Source organism: Ambystoma mexicanum, chromosome 12 (assembly GCF_040938575.1).
Source record: "Ambystoma mexicanum isolate Mex_15411 chromosome 12, UKY_AmexF1_1, whole genome shotgun sequence".
In the NCBI taxonomy this organism is placed as follows: Eukaryota; Metazoa; Chordata; class Amphibia; order Caudata; family Ambystomatidae; genus Ambystoma; species Ambystoma mexicanum.
In genome coordinates, this window is record NC_090936.1 from 1,250,705,209 (window position 1) to 1,250,724,274 (window position 19,066).

Here is a 19,066-nt window from a genome sequence, read left to right on the forward strand (position 1 = left end):
AACCAGCCTCTCCACCACCCTAATGACACAGGGTGGTGAATGGACCAACTCCCAGCGTCACGGAAGGCACTCTCCTGATTAACGTGACGAAGGGACTGTGCAAGCACAGGCAGGAGAGGCCACAGTCTGATGGAAAGTTACTGGATACAGGTGAAGTCCAAAAGAGTCTATTCCAAAGGTACGTGATCCGGTGATGAAGCAAGATAGTCCAGGAACCTCTCAGATGAATACCAGGTAAGGCCCCCAGTCCACAGGGAGACAAGTTCAAGCAGCTTCACGTAACTGGTCTGGGATGACTGATCTGCTCGAGGTACAGTAGGTCCAAAGGATGAGGCACCAGGCAGGTCCAGACAGGAAGAGGGAACCAGATTGGGAGGGGAGTCCACCAAGAGTTGGGATCCCTAAGGTAAATCCAAGGACAGTGAACGAGGGCCCCAGGAAAGCTGGAGGAGAGGCTATGCCCAGAAAGACCCAGAGAGAACCCAGGACAAGGAGCAGGGATCCCCAGGGAAAAGAAGGGGACAGGGAACTGGACCCCAGGGAGGCTCATAGAACAGACAGGGGCCAAGGAGAACCCAAGCAGGTAACAGGAGACTGGGAACCAGGCAGGCTGGGGACCAGCAAGGCAGGGGAACCAAAGAAAAGGCTGGAGCTGAAGCAAGACCAGGCACAGGGAACAGGAACCACAAGAAGCAGGAGTGAGCAACACGACCGTAGCAACCGCGTTGAGACGCGAATTGCTACTGCTCGCGGTTCCTCTTATGGGCCGCCGGCACTCGCGAGACCTGAAACGCAAGCCGTTTCGTCTCCGAGCGCCGGCGGACCCAGAACGAGGCTTGGAAGGCAAGCCCTTTCCAGCGCGGAGGCCCAATCTACGGCGCATGCGCGGAACCGAGACAGTGGTTTCCCGCGCATTCGCCGCAGCCCTCTAGCACCGGCCCCAGCACCTCTCCCCCCGGCGAACGCCCAAGCGCGAAAGCGCGGGTAGATCCGCCAGGAGGTGGGAGAGGGAGCGGGTGCAACGGACCCCGGTCTCCCCAAAAGTGGCGTGACACTATGCCCCCTCCCAGAAAGGCCCAGGGCCCCAGGCTTCCAAGGAAATCGATCATAGAACTCGCGAACCAAGCAGGGAGCATGCACATGCCGACGTGGTTCCCAAGTACGATCACAAGCCGGGTACCCCTTCCAATCAACCAAAAAATGAAGCACCCCCTGCGATAGCGGGCATCGCAAATCTCCTGAACCTCGAATTCAGGGACCCCTTACACAAGGACAGAGGCTGGCCGAGGACAGGATCGGCCATAGGGATCGACCACATAGGGCTTCATTAGGGAGACATGGAAAACAGGGTGTACATGCCAAGAATGAGGTAGCTGAAGGCGAAAGGCCACAGAAGACAACCGTTTGGTGATTTTGAAGGGACCAAAATACCGGGGAGCTAATTTGACCGGTAAATTGCGAAGTGGCAGGTTCTTGGATGACAACCAAACCCTATCCCCAATCCGAAAGTCTGGTTCCACACTCCTTTTCCTGTCAGCCTGGGCCTTCATCCGCTCCTTGGCTTCCTTCAGGATCCTGCAAGCCAATTCCTGTTGTCGTTGAATGGTAGAGACCAGGACATCAGCAGATGGAACTGTACTGGTGGGCACAGGATGAAATGGCACCAACTTGGGATGTTGACCCGCTGAGCAGAAGAACGGACTAACTCCAATAGAAGCATGGACAGTATTGTTGTAGGATACTTCTGCAAGATCTAGGTACGCCTTCCAGTTGGACTGAGTTGCGTTAGCAAAACAACGGAGATACTCCTCCAGAGTCTGATTTGTCCTTTTGGTGAGCCCGTTGGTCTGCGGGTGATAGCCAGAGCTCAAAGCTTTGCGAATTCCCAGATGACCACACACCTTGTTCCAGAAAGCAGAGAGAAATTGAGAACCACGATCCGAGATAATCTTTTCAGGAAGACCATGTAGTCGATAGATCTCATGGAGAAAAGCTGAAGCCATCTGCGTAGCTGTAGGGATCCTGTTAAACGGGATGAAATGAGCATATTTAGTGAAGCTATCCACCACGACCATTATACAAGTAAACCCGTCAGAAGGAGGTAGATCAACCACAAAATCCGTAGCGATGGTATGCCATGGGTATGGTGCTAATTCTGTGGGTACTAGCAGTCCCAAAGGTCGTCTTCTAGAAACCTTACATTGGGCAGAGACGGGACAACTCTCAATGTATTTCTGGACGTCGGTAGCCCACCTAGGCCACCAAAACTGTCGGGATATCAGCTCACGTGTAGCTCTCACCCCTCGATGACCCCCAATAGGTGAATCATGAAACCCATGCAATATGCCATCTCGAATCGTACCCTTGGGGATGTAAAGCCTCTTCCGGCAAAACAGGAGCCCGTCATGCTCCGATACCGACATTCGCCGAAGAAGGTCTGATCTTTCAGGATCCGTCCGGGTGGCATCAGCAATTGACTGTAGATGAGGAGACAACGTCAACAGGAAATGGTGAGGGGAAATCAGCGGCTGATCCGAACTGGACGTTTCTTCCACTTTTTCCAGTGATCGGGAGAGGGCATCCGCCTTCAAGTTGGAGGCTCCTGGAACATATGTGACATGAAACACGAATGGAGAGAAAAAGAAGGCCCACCTAGCCTGACGGGGCGTTCGACATTGCAGGGAGCGCAGGTACTGCAGGTTACGATGATCGGTACGAACCTCTACTGAAAAACGGGCTCCAAGTAGGTGATGCCTCCATTCCTCAAATGCGGTTTTGATGGCCAACAGCTCCTTCTCGATGACCGCATAATTTCTTTCGCTGGGATTCAACTTGCGTGAGAAGTAGGCCACTGGATGTTCAACAGACGTAACCGGATCTCTTTGCAGGAGAACCGCCCCAACTGCGAAATTCGAAGCGTCTGCTTCCACAATATAAGGTAAGTCATCCTGTGGGTGACGCAAAATCGGGGAGGCCATGAAGGCCGACTTCAAGGTGTCGAATGCCTGAGACGCAAGGGAATCCCACTTGAAAATGATCTTACTGCTGGTCAGCCTGGTGAGGGGCACTGAGATTTGAGAAAACCGTGGAATAAAGCGCCTATAGAAATTAGCGAATCCCAAGAAGCGTTGTAAAGATTTTATGTCATGGGGTTGTTTCCACTCCTGAATAGCTCGAACTTTCTTGGGATCCATCTCTACCCCGTCTTGATTGATCACAAACCCCAAGAATTCTATACTGGGCTGGTGAAAGCAGCATTTCTCCTCCTTTGCGAATAAATGACTGAGAGACAGACGGCGAAGGACCTCACGTACATGTCCCACATGTTCTTCGATGGTTCTGGAAAAAACCAGGATATCGTCCAGGTATACCCAGACTGACAAGCCAATAAGATCACCAAAGATGTTGTCCATGAACCGTTGAAAGATAGCTGGGGCGTTACACAGACCGAATGGCATGACTCTATACTCGAAATGCCCAAAAGGTGTCTTAAATGCCGTTTTCCATTCATCTCCACTCTTTTTTTTTTAAATATGTTTATTTATAGCAAGGCAGTATAGGTTACATACAGTATCGGATGGCAGTATAATATAGCAAAGAAAAGATTTTGGCTTTGTGTCCCTTTCCCCCCATCATTCCGGTTTTCCCGGGCCAGAGATTCAGTCTATCACCCCCGCCTGGTGCGTACTCTCCTGGTCCCTCAGGGCCCAACGGGCGTTGATTGGTTTGAACGTCATTGCGGGAAATCGCTGATCATAGTCCAGCACTGGGGCCCATACATTCTGGAAGCGGTGCAGAGTCCCTGCTCTCGCTGCGGTGACCTTTTCCGCTATTAAGATGTCCCACAATTTTCCCCACCAGTGGGCTAGGCAGGGGCCGTCTTGTGACTTCCAGAAACGGGCCAGAACTGTCTTGCCCGCCAAGAGGCATTGTGTGAGGAGCTTAGCCCTATTGCCGGAGCGGGGGTAGATTTCGGGGATCGGGATCCCCAGTAGAATTGTCTCAGGGTCCAGTGGGAGGGCGGAGCCGGTGATTTGTTCAATGGTTGAGAGACACCTGGTCCAGAATTGCTGGATCTTGGGGCACGTCCACCACATGTGAAAGTAAGAGCCTGGTTGACTGCAGCCTCTCCAGCAGGCGGGGTCCACTTGTGGATTCATGTGGTGGAGTCTGAGAGGGGGGTAATACCAGCGCAGGGTGAGTTTGTATGCACATTCTTTGTTGGTGACGCAGGTGGAGGAGGAGTGGGTGCGGGACCATATGTCTACCCAGGTTTGGTCATCGATCGGATGGCCTAGGTCCGCCTCCCACTGAGCCATGGATCGAGTTTTTGCCGCCAGAAAATCCCTCGAGAAGCGTCTATATATGGCTGAAGTTCTTCCTCTGGCCGGCAGATCCGCGAGAGTTAGCTCCAGTGGAGTCGGGGGGCGAGTTGCCGCCTGGAGGGTCTGGGGGTGTGAACACCAGTGGCGGAGCTGGCAGTATGTGAATCTGTCCCTCTCTTGAAGCCGAAAAGTCTCCTTGCACTGTTCGAAGGTCCGGGGTCTGTTTTCGGAGTACATCTGCCCCAGGGTTTCAAGGCCCCCGTCTATCCAATTCTGGAAGTTGCGGGGGAGAGATCCCGGGGAGAAGTCGGGGTTGTGAAAGATCGGTGAAAGGGGGCCCCGGCCCCTCGGGATTCCCTTCTGCTTTAGAGCCCAGTCCCAGGAGCTTAGGGTCTGCTTCGTTGTCAGTAGGATGTCCTTCCAGCGCGCCCTGAGAGAAGGTTGGATGTGAGGGAGGAACCGGAGGGGGAGCGGAAGCTGGGCTTGCTCCAGTTCCACCCATCTGGGGCGGGCCGTGTTCGACTGCCAGGCGTGTAGGTGTGACAGTTGCGCCGCTGTCCTATAGGCCTGCAGGTCCGGGACCCCTAGGCCTCCTAGCCTGGCGTTACCAATCAGGGTCTTGTGGGGGATCCTGGCCTTTTTGCCTTTCCATATGAATTTCGATATCTTCCTCTGTAAGTCGTGGAGGGTCTGGGCCGGGAAGGGCACCGATAGGGATGAGCAGGCATAGAGGAACCTAGGGAGCAGGTTCATTTTGACGGCTGTGATCCGGCCCATTAGTGAGATCTCTTGCGTGGTCCAGCGCTTCAGGTCCCCCTCCAGCTCCTTGATCAGTTTGGGAAAGTTCGCCTGATAGGTCTCCTTTGGGTTCGCTGGGATGAGAACTCCCAGGTAGGGGATCGAGTGGTCCCTCCACTCGATCGGGCACAGATCCGTTAACGCCTCTTTTTCTTCTGGGCGGAGGCCGATTCCTAGGGCCACTGATTTGGCGAAGTTGATAGTAAAGCCGGTGACCTCCCCCAATTCCTTTATTTCGGCCAGGGCGTGCTTCGCTGAGGTACTGGCTTCCGTAAGTGTCAATAGTACATCGTCCGCGTAGAGAGCGATTTTGTGGTGGGACGGGCCCACCTGAAGTCCCTTAATGGATTCATTCCGCCTGATCTTCTGGGCGAAGGGCTCCATTGTGAGGGCGAAGAGTAGGGGTGACAGCGGGCAGCCCTGCCTTGTCCCACAAGACAGAGGTATCGGGGCTGAGTGGGCGCCATTGATCCTGAGGATGGTTTTGGGCTGCTTGTAGTTCGCCAGGATCATGGCTTGGGCTGTGGGGCCGAACCCAAATGCTTCCAGGGTGCATTCCAGATAGAACCAATCGACTCTGTCAAAGGCTTTGGTTGCGTCCAGGGCCATTATGGCGAGGCCTTGGGAGTTGCGGTGGGCGATGTTCACTAGGTTCAGAGTCCGCCGGATGTTGTCCCCTGCTGCTCGGTGAAGAATGAAGCCTGTTTGGTCGGGGTGGATTATTTCCGGGAGGATAAGTGCCAGGCGGTTAGCCAAAATCTTCGAGTACAGGTTGGCGTCGATATTCAGTAAGGCGATGGGTCTGTATGACGCCGGATCTCTCGGGTCTTTCCCCGGCTTAGGAAGGAGGACCGTCACCGACTCTTGCATCGTGGGGGTCACAGATCCCGAGACCTGGAAAGAGTTGAAAAGGGCCACCATATGGGGGATAAGTTGGAGCTTAAATATCTTATAGAACCTCGGGGAGAATCCGTCTGGGCCCGGGGCCCGCGATTTGAGGGCCTTGATGGCTTCGTCAACTTCTTCATCTGTTATCGGGGCTTCCAACTGCTCTCGTGTGGAATCTGAGAGACGTGTCAAGGCTGCGTTCCGCAGGTATGCCTCCTGCCTGGACCGATCTCGGGGGGGTGCTGTCATGACCTGGGTTAAGTGGTCCGAAGCTAGTTGTAGTTTCGTCTGTTCGGAGTGGTGTATCACCCCCTGTGGGTCTCGGAGCCCTATAATTGTGTTGGTCCGTCTCGTTTTAGCTAGCTTGGCCACCAGTAACTTGTTGGCCTTGTTGCTTTTGGCATAGTAAAATTGTTTGGTCTTCGCCAAGAGTTGCGCAGTGTGTTCTGCATAGTGGGCCTCCAATTTCTTCCTGGCCGAGCGGAGCGCTCTCTGTGTTCTGGGAGACCAGCCACTCTTTTTCTGGGCTTCCTCAGCTGCTCGCAAGTCCTCCTCCAGGGATAGGCGGATCTGTTTCCGGTTTCGATGGTATGCTACGCCTTGGGCTATCAAGGATCCCCTAACTACAGCTTTCATTGCATCCCAGTTATTGGCTAGGGAGGTGTCCGCGGCTGGGTTCTCCTCAAAGAAGTTCTTGATGGTGGTGGCTATATTGTCTCTGATTGACATATCATTGAGGATTGGGTCATAGAGCGCCCATCTGCGTGTCGCCTTAGCGTGGGTGTTCTGAATGCTTAGTTCCATTATTATCGGAGCATGGTCTGATAGAATTCGCTGGCCTATAGACACTTCATTAGCGAGGGCGAGAGTTTGGGGGGAAGATAGAATGAGGTCAATTCTGGAGTGAGTTCGGTGAACGCCCGAGAAGAAAGAGTAGTCTTTCTCGGTGGGGTGAAGCACCCGCCATGTATCCACCACCTCCAGGGTTCTGAAGAGCCGCAGCAGACTGAGGGCCTGACCGAACTCGCCAAGAGCAGGGGGGTTGGATTTGTCTTTAGTGGGGTCTGGAACCCCGTTGAAGTCCCCTCCGATTATTGTCTGGCCTTCCGCAAAGCTTGAGAGGGAGGAGCCCAGGGAATCATAGAAAGTTGCCTGTCCCGAGTTGGGTGCATATGCCGATATCAAGGTGTAGAGATCCCCCAGCAGGAGGCACTTGATGGCCACGAAGCGGCCCTCCGGGCACATCATGGAGTCCAAGATCTGGGGGCGCAGGTCTTTCCGAAATATAATTGCTGTGCCCCCCTTTTTAGAGTTCCCCGAGGCGAAGAACTGGCGTGAATACATGCTAGATCGGAGCCGGCCAAAGTCTGCCGGGAGGAGATGAGTCTCTTGAAGGAACACCACACCGGCCTCCTCATCTTGTAGCTTCTGGAGAATCGATTTGCGCTTGGGGGGAGAGTTGAGTCCGTTAACATTCCAGGAAAGGCATCTCAGCGTCTGGTGTTCCGGGATCGGGGAGCCAGAGGTTCCTTGCTTGGGGGACGGAGGGGGGACTCCAGGTTGTCCATTAGCTGCCATCGTGTAGAGGGTGTAGAGGTGATCTGTACCGCACTTGCAGTTTTAACAGAGGCCCCCAACGGGAGGCCAACTTTTTAACTAGCGGGGTGGGAAACATTGTAGGTGTAACCCCACCCCAGGCCAACAGGGCCAATCGTATCTGGCAAAGTAACGTTTGCATCCAAGGACTCTAAGATGGAGCGGACCTTGGAGGGGGGGCATAGGCCGTGAAGGAAGCCCGCCGCGCTGGGCGAACGTAGGACTGTGTTGGGCCGGAGTTACTGTTTCTGAATTTAGCTGAAAGGGCGTTGGGCGTCCGGGACGCCGGAGGAGCGGAGGACACCCAGGGCCGCTCGGACTCGGGCTATCTTCTCCTGCTTCGGGAGGCCTTGGACCATGGAGGACGCCTGGGTTGGGGAGGGAGGGCTGACGTAGGGCTCCCCGAGGCTTCCAAGTCCGGGGAGGTAGTTCCTTCAGGGGAGGAGGACGTCTGCATGATTTTAGCGGCATCTTCTAAGTGGGATATTCTCCGGAGGGAGCCATTATACGAGAATTGCAATGCTGTGGGGAAGAGCCATCTGTATTTGACTTTACGCTCCTGAAGGAAGAGGGTTAAAGGTCGGAGGGCCCTTCTTTTCTGAAGGGTTGAGAGGGAGAGATCCTGATAAATTTGAAGAGGGTGACCTTGAAAGGAGAGTTCATCTCCGGACCGACTGATAGCGGAGATAGCTTCTTTTGTGGAGAAATAGTGAACTCTCGTAATGACATCCGGGGACTGGTCGGAGTCTACTCCCCGACGCGGACGCAGTCTGTGAGTCCGGTCCAGCAGCAGTTGGGATTTATCTAGTTGTGGGAGGAGGGTTTGGAAGAGGTCTCCTATGTAGCCTGCAAGATCTTGGTCGGGGACTGAGGACGGAACTCCCCGGATTCGGAGGTTATTCCGACGAGCTCTGTTTTCCAGGTCCTCTTGTTTGTATTCGAGGATTTCGCACCTGTCTTGGAGGGCTCTTACTGTCTGCTGAATATCTCCCATGGCAGCTGTTTGGTCTTGGGAGCGATCCTCGATCTCACTCAGTCTCTGCTCCACTTCGGTCACCCTGTGGTCCGTTTGTTCCAATTTGGAGGTGAGTTCCGATATGCAGGACCGAAACTCGGCTTTGATGTCTGCCATAAACGCCAGTAGATCACCTCTGGTAGCTGGGGTGTCACCCACCTCCTGGGAGATCATTGGGGTGGGGGTAACTGAGTCCGGTTTCTTTCCCTTGTCAGGAGCGGTGAGCATGGTAGCAATGTCCACGTTTTTAATAACTTTCGACTGTCTCGACATGTTGGCGAATCGTGGGTGGGGAGATGGTTTGGAAGGCCCACCCTGTGGATGAGTGTCAAGGCTCTTGATTGCGGAGAGGGAATGCTGGTTCCAAGCTTGGCCGGTGCACAGTGGCTTCGGACAAGGGGGTGAGCTCTCCAAGTCTTGGTGGTAGGCAAATGAGTGGGGCGAAGGATCCGGTAGGCAGATAGATTGATGTGCGCCTACTTGGGACTGGGCCAGAGAGAACAGAGCGGGTAATGCAGTGGGCCGGGGCGCCCCAGGAAATACGCCGTCGGGTCGCTTCCGAGGCTGAAGGGGGCTACCCCTCCGGAGTCAGGCCAACCGGGGGTTAGCCTAGGTGCTTCGGGGGGCGTCAGAGAGAGCCCCGGGCCAGGGCTCCAGGTGGGCGGCGTTGGTCAGGCCCTCCTCGGGGCTTGCAGCTGTGAGTGGGGATGGTAGTGGGAGGGGACCGCCAGGTCCCGGGCCTGAGCGGAGGCCCCAGATGATGGTATGGGCCGGGGCGCCCCAGGAGTGCGGCGTATGGGGTCTGGATCTCTAGGTCTTTGGCAGAGAGGAGTGGAGGCAGGAGCCCGCCGGAGGGCGGAGGGGGGGGAGGGTGGTGATGGCGCGGCCCCCACCTCAGGCGCTGTGGCAGATCCGGAGGGCTTCACCCGTGTGGCCTCAGAGGGGTCCTCACCCCCAGCAACCCCTACCTGATGGGCACCGTCCGTGCCGTTCTTCGTCAGGCAGTCGTGTGCAGGCCTGGAGCGGTAGTGCGGGAAGCGGGGGCCCCCCGCGGGCGGCGCAGCTGTGCAAGGGTCGCTTCGGGGAGACCACCGGAGGAGAAGTCCGGGGGGGCTGATGTCGCTCCGCCGCGCCCCGGGCGCTCGAGGAGCTAAGCCGCGTCCGGAAGCGGCTTCAGGAGGCTCTCCCCGCCCTCCTGGGTCGAGAGACGAGCCCGGCCGCCATCTTAGGGAGTCGTTGCTGAGGACGGCTCGGGGAACCGGGGCGGATAACTTCGTCCCCGTCGGGCGTCATGGTCTCCGCTTCGGCCTGCATGGGCCCCAGGTCCTCCGACGTCCTTGGGATCAGTTGGGCTCCGGTATCAAGGCGCGGAGCCGCATTAGGGGCCCAGAAACGGCGGGCTTCGCACGGCGGGCCTCAGGGGAGCAGCCACATCGTTGGCGCTCCAAGCCACGCCCCCATTCATCTCCACTCTTGATGCGCACAAGATGATAGGCTCCAAGTAAGTCTAGTTTGGTAAAGATCCGGGCTGTGTGTAGTGTTTCCAGGATACTGCGAATCAATGGAAGTGGGTACCGGTCTTTGATAGTTATGTCGTTTAGTTGTCGATAGTCCACACAAGGTCTCAAAGTGCCCTCTTTCTTCTTCACAAAAAACAGGGGAAACCCTGCGGGCGACTTGGGCGGAACTATGTATCCTTTCTGTAAACAATCCGACAAGTAGTCTTGAAGCACTTGTCTCTCGTCCCGTGTCAAAGCGTACAGTTTCCCATGAGGAATCACGCAGTCCGGTAACAACTCGATTGAACAATCAAACGAGCGATGTGGTGGTAGAGGTATATCGCCTGGTTCAGAAAACACTTGTCCAAAATCAGCATATACCAGTGGAACTTGAGAGGTGGAACACACACTGACCCCTTTGCCAATAGATTCCAAGGGGGTCGAAGAAGCTCGGATCGGAGCAGACAAACCGCACTTCTGGGCACAAACTGCGGAGGAGAAGGTCAAAGTGTGCGTTCTCCAATCAATTGCCGGATTATGATGTTGCAGCCAGGGTAACCCCAAAACCACCTTGTAGGTAGGGGACTTGATGACTTGATGACATCCAAAGCGAGATTTTCAAAATGGTCGGCAATCTGAAGAAGTAGGCCCACTGTACATTGACGGACGGGTCCGGAAGACAAAGGGGTTCCGTCGATGACTTCCACGGGCAGAGCAGTGGGTCTGGGCAGGAGTGGAATCCGGTTTACAGAAGCAAAAGTCTCATCAATGTAATTGCTGGAAGCCCCGCTATCCAACAGGCCAAATACTTCCAGGGTTCTGTCAGGCAACTTGATCTGAATCTTCAAAGTCTGTAACACTGCAGGTTTCATGGGGTTAAGTTCTGAGCAAAACGGGGAAAGGTCTGAGGAGGAAATGGGACCTGTCGCTGCCTTCCCAATACGCGACAGGTCCTCTAGTTTCCCGCTTTCTTCTTCTGGGGTCGTAAGGGGCACGTACCCAGATAACGCCCGGCAGCTCCACAATAGAGACATAACCGAAACGTTCTTCTCCGTCTTCTCTCTTCCTCAGATAACGGACCCCTCATGGCACCCAATTGCATTGGCTCTGGCCCAGACTCGGTAGAACCAAACGATCCGGCAGGTAAACTGGTCGTTCTGGGAGAACTTCTCTCAAGCCGACGTCTCTCGGTCTTTCGTTCTGCAAGTCTCTGATCACTTCGGAGCACCTGATCGATTAGATGTTGAAGAGACTCTGGTTCAGGAATGTGGAGTAGCTCATCCTTGTACTCCTCTCTCAGCCCACGACGAAACAGAGTTTTTTGTGTGATTTCAGGCCATTGGGAATCGGTTGCCAATAGGCGGAAGCGACTGATGTATGTTATCATGTCGGCACTCCCCTGTTTTAAATCCATCAGTTGATTCTGCGCAGCTGAGGCCAGGTTTGGCGTCTGGAAAACCTCGAGGAATGCTTTTTCAAAGACTGCTAAGTCATTCAGAATTGGACTGTTTGTTACTACAAATGGAGTCGCCCAGGCCAGAGCATTCCCGGTTAAATTCCCCAAGATGTAGCCAATCTTGGCTTTATCGTTGTTGAAATGTGTCGACCTGAAAAGGAAATGGATTCGACAGTGGTTACAAAATTCAGCCACTCGACGTGGATCTCCATCGAACTTGATTGGTGTTGTATGTGCCAAGGATCCTTCAACCTGCGAGGTACTCATAGCCCCTTGGGTCATCATTTGGTGTAGAGTCTGATTTTCCTGGCGTAAGGCAGTCATCTCCGCCCTGAGTGCTTGTAATTCGTTCCGCATCTCTTGCGAGTCCTCCATCTCTGGGTCTGAAGGCAGGCGTCTCAATCTGTCAAGCAGAGAAGTGCATGAGAACTCTGTACCTGTTTTCTTGACAGTGGATCTAGTTGGGACCGCCAGGCTGCTTCCAGTGAAATGACGAGCATGTGACTCGGGGAACCAGCCTCTCCACCACCCTAATGACACAGGGTGGTGAATGGACCAACTCCCAGCGTCACGGAAGGCACTCTCCTGATTAACGTGACGAAGGGACTGTGCAAGCACAGGCAGGAGAGGCCACGGTCTGATGGAAAGTTACTGGATACGGGTGAAGTCCAAAAGAGTCTATTCCAAAGGTACGTGATCCGGTGATGAAGCAAGATAGTCCAGGAACCTCTCAGATGAATACCAGGTAAGGCCCCCAGTCCACAGGGAGACAAGTTCAAGCAGCTTCACGTAACTGGTCTGGGATGACTGATCTGCTCGAGGTACAGTAGGTCCAAAGGATGAGGCACCAGGCAGGTCCAGACAGGAAGAGGGAACCAGATTGGGAGGGGAGTCCACCAAGAGTTGGGATCCCTAAGGTAAATCCAAGGACAGTGAACGAGGGCCCCAGGAAAGCTGGAGGAGAGGCTAAGCCCAGAAAGACCCAGGGAGAACCCAGGACAAGGAGCAGGGATCCCCAGGGAAAAGAAGGGGACAGGGAACTGGACCCCAGGGAGGCTCATAGAGCAGACAGGGGCCAAGGAGAACCCAAGCAGGTAACAGGAGACTGGGAACCAGGCAGGCTGGGGACCAGCAAGGCAGGGGAACCAAAGAAAAGGCTGGAGCTGAAGCAAGACCAGGCACAGGGAACAGGAACCACAAGAAGCAGGAGCGAGCAACACGACCGTAGCAACCGCGTTGAGACGCGAATTGCTACTGCTCGCGGTTCCTCTTATGGGCCGCCGGCACTCGCGAGGCCTGAAACGCAAGCCGTTTCGTCTCCGAGCGCCGGCGGACCCAGAACGAGGCTTGGAAGGCAAGCCCTTCCCAGCGCGGAGGCCCAATCTACGGCGCATGCGCGGAACCGAGACAGTGGTTTCCCACGCATGCGCCGCAGCCCTCTAGCACCGGCCCCAGCACCTCTCCCCCCGGCAAACGCCCAAGCGCGAAAGCGCGGGTAGATCCGCCAGGAGGTGGGAGAGGGAGCGGGTGCAACGGACCCCGGTCTCCCCAAAAGTGGCGTGACACATTATAAGCAGTAAGGCAAGGTTAGACTGTGTTAGATTTAAGTTAAATAAATCTTTCTCTGTTAAATCTGGTCCAGTGGTCTGACTCCTATTTCTAGCACACCACACTCCAGTACAAGTGCTATAAACATCCAGTATTCTCTTCAACTCCGCTACCCACAATCCAGAACCATTGATAAATGTCCAGTACTCTGTGCTACTCCCCCGCCCACACACCAGTGCCATTGATATTAACTTCCAGTACTCATTTCAACTCCCCCACACACACTCCAGTACAATTGATATAAACATCCAGTACTCTCTTCCACTCCTCCGCCCACACTCCAGTGCCATTGATATAAACTTGTAGTACTGTCTTCCACTCCCCTGCACACACTCGGTACTACTGATATAAACATCCAGTACTCTCTTCAACTCCACCGCCCACACTCCAGTACCATTCATAAACGTACAGTAATATTTTCCACTCCCCCACCTACACACCAGGGGCATTTATATAAACATCCAGTACTTTCTTCAACCCCCCACTCACATTCCAGTACAATTGATATACGCTTCCAGTACTCTCTTCAACTCCACCACCCACACTCCAGTACCATTGATATAAACGTCCAGTACTCTTTTCAACGACAGTACCCACACTCCAATACTATTCATATAAACTTCCAGTACTGGCTTCAACTCCACCACCCACACTCCAGTACCATTCATAAACACCTCCAAGACTCTCTTCAACTCCACCACCCACACTCCAGTACCATTGATATAAACTTCCAGTACTCTTTTCAACGACAGTACCCACACTCCAATACTATTCATATAAACTTCCAGTGCTGGCTTCAACTCCACCACCCACACTCCAGTACCATTCATAAACACTTCCAGTATTCTCTTCAACTCCACCACCCACACTCCAGTACCATTGATATAAACTCTAGTACCTTCCTCAACTCCACCAGCCACACTCTAGCTCTATTGCTATATCCTTTGTGAAGAATTGAGGGAATTTGGCACTTCCGCCCAAGCAGGATTCTCCCCCTTTGAGGATGGGGAGATGAGCCCACTTTGCAAAACCCTCCCTAGGGGTTTGAGCAAGCAGAGCCTCACTGGGAGAGACTCCCCCTTAGGGGACGAGAACTCCTGTTCCTTTGAGGAACTCCCTAAGTCATTCCCCGTGGCAGCCTATATGGGACTGCCTGACATGAAGAACAACATCAAAGCTGGACACTTGGCTGAAGGCAAAACTAAAACATGTTGTTGCTCCCAGGAAAGGTTCTGTCTCTTTAAAGATCCACTTACGTGGGATGAGTGTACTGAAAAAGGTGGACAAGCTGAGCCAAGGCAAGGAAGAGAGACGCATAGACAACCAGAGGAGGGCCCGTGAACGTGTGCATCTGAGAGAGGTGGAGTCACAGAAAGCCGCGGAGCCCGTGACTTTCAGAAGTGTTCTGACAGCCAGAAAGGAGTGCCGGGGACCCAGTGTTTGCCTGCCGCAAGAGACTGGAGAGAAGGGGCTATTGATCCCGGTGGTGGCATGACTTACGATGACTAGGCTGCCAGGGACTCGTTATTCAACAGGAGAAACTAGTCCCAGTGAAACGGACAAAGTATTGAATGTAGAGGTGATGAAGGTGAACCTTAATAATGTGAGAAACTGAACTACAATTGAATCTGAGAAAGAGAGTATTAATAGCTGATAGACTAACACACTGGCCTGGAGGGAAAGTATTCCCAAGTTTGAGAAACCGAGAATGGGACATATCAGAAAGAGAAGTCTATGACGTAAAGTCCAGAGACACCCATAAGACAAAAGATATACAAAACATACCCCAGCAAGAGGGGGGCATTAATTTCCAGGACAGCAAACCACTCATAAGAACGTGTATACGTCTATGTTACAGAAGCCTCCAAGTCCTGCTAGCCTGAATCAAAGGATAACGCAAAGTGCAAATAGGGGTTCCTGGAGAACAACCTCTTATTGTCCATATCAATTTTGCTTTTTTCATTAGCAACCTACTGTTTTCAAATGACTTGTATTATATTTTTCAACAAAAAGCAAAATTGCTGGGCTCCCGCGCCTAGTGTGGGTGTGAGCATGCGTTTTTACTGGATGACTAAAGAAATCACACTCAGGGATAATTAAAAGACAGTACAAAAATCGAAGTCTAAGGAAAATACAACCTGACCTCATTGGGGAATACGATTCACATAGACATTTTAATAAAAAAACATGCAAGTATTAAAATCAACTTTGTAAAACTAACATGCAAAATCTAGTATACGTGCTGACAAAATGACTAGTGTTAACAACACAAAGCGCTAAGTGCTATTGGCCATCTGGCTACAAAAGGGCAAGGTACAAGCATCATACATGGCTCCAATTGTACATACAAAATTGTAGGCTGTTCTATCTTTTTTGAAATAGGTCTGATTTACATTTTCAATCAAAATACAACAAACAAAGAAACCACACAAAGTACATAGATAGAGACCTTCTTTGTTGGGTGTCTCTAATTTAGATGCCTTGGTCAAAGGGTACCTAAAGTGCATCTATGAAGCAAATACTTTGCATTAGTATCTGTCTTTAGATCTATGAAGCAAATATCTAAAGACAGATACTAATGCGAAGTATTTGTATAAAGCTTTGTGTTGTTAACACTAGTCATTTTGTCAGCACGCATACTAGATTTTGCATGTTAGTTTTACAAAGTTGATTTTAATACTTGCATGTTTTTTATTAAAATTTCTATGTGAATCGTATTCCCCAATGAGGTCAGGTTGTATTTTCCTTAGACTTTGATTTTTGTACTGTCTTTTAATTATCCCTGAGTGTGATTTCTTTAGTCATCCAGTAAAAACGCATGCTCACACCCACACTAGGCGCGGGAGCCCAGCAATTTTGCTTTTTGTTATAATATGTCAGGTTTGCTCCCTTGAAACCTGTAGTGATACCTGATTTCCCCTTATATTTTTGGATTTATATTTTTCAACAACAGTCCTTTTTTACACTTTTTGTTAAATCACTTGTATTATATTTTTGTAAAAAAGTCTTTTCTACACTTTTTGTCAGCATAAAATAAACAAAATGCTAAGATTCTCTCTTTTTCCTCTCTTCCTTTGCGGCTGATTGTTTACTTTAACTACAAAGGTATCAAAACAATTGAGATATCTAAAGATACTCAACACAAAAACTAATTGAATTTATTTCATCATTTGGGCAAAATAACAATTCCGCTAGCGGTCTTTTGGAAACCCAATGTATGTATATGTCAGGAGAAGGGAAGCATTCACCAGACCTTAGTTAGTTAGAATAGTGGTAGGTCAGTTGGACTCAGGTTCTGGACAGCAGGCTTATTCATGTGGACATTTGCTGATGACTGACGAGCGCCTTAGTTATTTACCTAGGCAGGGAACACTCATACAGCAATAGGGAAAGATAGGCCTTTTCCTTATCATTTAATAAAACAGTCATTAGAAATGTTATCACTGTGTCCATATCTTCTGACGAACCACAGCTTCCAGTACCTCAGATATAAATGTCCAGTACTCCCTCGACTCCCCCACTCACACAACAGCATAAATGATAAACTGGCGGGGTGCTCCTCAACTTCCAAGCCGACACGCAAGCACAAATGTTATAAACTTGTTATAAACTCTCCTCCACCATTCATTCACTTTCCTCCTTCTAATCTCCCTATCTCTGTCCACGCTCGCAGCCTAGGCATTCACTTTGACACCTCGCTCTCTTTTTCCCACCATATCGCTCTCACCTCTTGTGCCTGTTGCTACCACCTCTTTAATATTCGCAAAGGCCGCCCCTCTCTCACTTTCCATGCTACTAAACTTTTATTCTCCTCCCTTATTTTCTCTCGCCTCTTCTACTGCTCCTCCTTACTCTTTGGACTACCTACTTCTCATCTCGCCCCCCTCAAATCTATCTACCATTCTGCCGTCTGTACCCTCTGTCTCCTTACTTCCCGTGACTCCATCTCTGCTACCCTTTCACTCCCAACTTAAATTTAATTTTCTCTGCTTAGTCTTTAAATCTCTCCATGGTCTTGCTCCCCCTTACCTCTCCTCGCGCCTCTCTTTCTACACTCCCTTCTGCTCCCTTAGTTCTGCTGACCACTTCTTTCTCACCGTCCCTCTTTCCCCATGTGCCCCCTCCCGTTTCCACTCCTTCAGGCTCCTAGCCCCCCTGCACTGGAACTCCTTACCTCTCTCAATCCGCTCTATTCCTACCTTCTCCTCCTTCCGAACTTCACTTAAATCTCTCCTCAATTCCCCGCCATGAAACCCCTCCCCTTTCTTGCTCCCCCTCCTTCCTTATCTTTTTCCCCTTGATCATCTTCCTCCCCTCCCCCACCACCCCGCTCTTAACCTTTTCCCCTTCTGTTTCCCTCCTCCTTCTCCTCACCCCTCCCTCTCCCTCTCCCTCTCAGTCCTACTGCACTACTCTCCCTCTTCCCTTCAGTTTAATTGCTCTACTTACTGTTTTGTTGGTTTGATTCATAATTGAAATTTGCTTCTACTGTTCTAATGTTATATGTATCAAGTTGTTAAAATGTTCCGCGTTTTGGAGTAAAGCACTATATAAACAAAATAAATACAAATACAAACTTGCAGTACTGTGGCCAATGCTCCAGCCCACACTCCAGTACCACTGATAAAAATGTCCTGTGCTGTCCACAACTCCCCCACGTTCCAGCCTGCAGCCCAGTACCAGTGGTATGCATGTTCAGAGCTCTCCTCAAATCTTCCACCCATACTCCAGTACCAGAAACACTTGTGTACAGCCGCGTTATAAATGCCATATCCTCATATCATACTCTCAACTGCCCCATCCATACTATAGTCCCACAGTGGTTTAATTTTCATTACAAACTGGACGGTTGATAGCTGTATCTCTTGCTGTGGATGCCCCTGGCACCTTACTGTGGCTACTATAGGAAGAGTATATGGTTTGCATTAACCCCATCCTGCCTATACCTTTGCTCAGGGCCCTTAGGGTTTACCCAGTCACTGGAAGGGCTCTCCGGTCAACACTTACCTTGAACTCTTGAATATAGGTTAAGAAGTAGAGCACGAACCCGAAGGCCACGATCCACTCACAGACAGCGCTCGCCACCTGGACCTTGGAATCCTGATGGAGACGGGGAGAGCAACATGGCCTGCGTTAGGTTAGGAGGTGGGCGTGATCGTCACATGTTACCAGATATCACTAGCATTACTTGAAACTGAGGCTTCATGAATGAGTCCAGCTAAGCCAACTTCTGCTCTGCCAATACTGAGACTAAATACACATTTCAACTAACATTGTGATTTTGTGCACATGGATTGATGTTTCATATTTAATGGGTGAGGCAGGGGGACACCCTGGGTACATTTGAATTTAGTCTTAAATAGACCAGCGCAGCGTCGTCTGTGTGCACAATAAGAGCATGGTTTGATAGCGGCCCGAAGACAAGGTCCATCCGTGCGGCGGCTTGTGATGACTGCGGTGCTTAATTAAGAGAAGCCAAAGGGAGGGCTCCACTAGGATGCCCATTCAAGCTATTATTATTATTATTTTATTTAAATAGTAACCCCAGCATTTGATAAGGCATTTTAGTTCCCCATAGACTCTAACCCCACATAGTGCATAGTGGGTCCCCTCTACCCAGTCCCGTAGATACCCTCTGCTCTAGGCAAAGGATCCTCCTTATCGATCATCATTAATATGAGCTAGCAGCTTCCGCATGCTGGTGGTCTACTGCGGTGCGTGTCTAGGGGGACACTGTGCGGCATCCCACCCACGTCCTAATGGCAAGTCTCAGTTCTCAACTGTTGCCTCAACCCTGGGATTAAGATGTTCAGCCCGTTTCTCCGGCACTTTTTGTTCCCTGTGGGTCCAGGTAGTAAGGGGAGTCCACAGCCCCCCTCAC

At 51.6% G+C, this 19,066-nt stretch overlaps 1 protein-coding gene across 3 annotated transcripts in view; it reads right to left on the reverse strand.

Moving 5' to 3' along the window:
- The window catches only part of DRAM1 (DNA damage regulated autophagy modulator 1), a 492,420-nt gene that overhangs the window by 41,249 nt on the left and 432,105 nt on the right, over positions 1-19,066 (reverse strand). For 2 of the 3 annotated variants that reach the window (XM_069629937.1, XM_069629938.1), the window contains one exon: positions 18,193-18,285. The exons of the other annotated variant lie outside the window; for it this stretch is intronic. In XM_069629937.1, the coding sequence (XP_069486038.1) occupies positions 18,193-18,285 (93 nt within the window). The remainder of the gene's footprint in view (positions 1-18,192; positions 18,286-19,066) is intronic. 3 annotated transcript variants of the gene reach the window in all.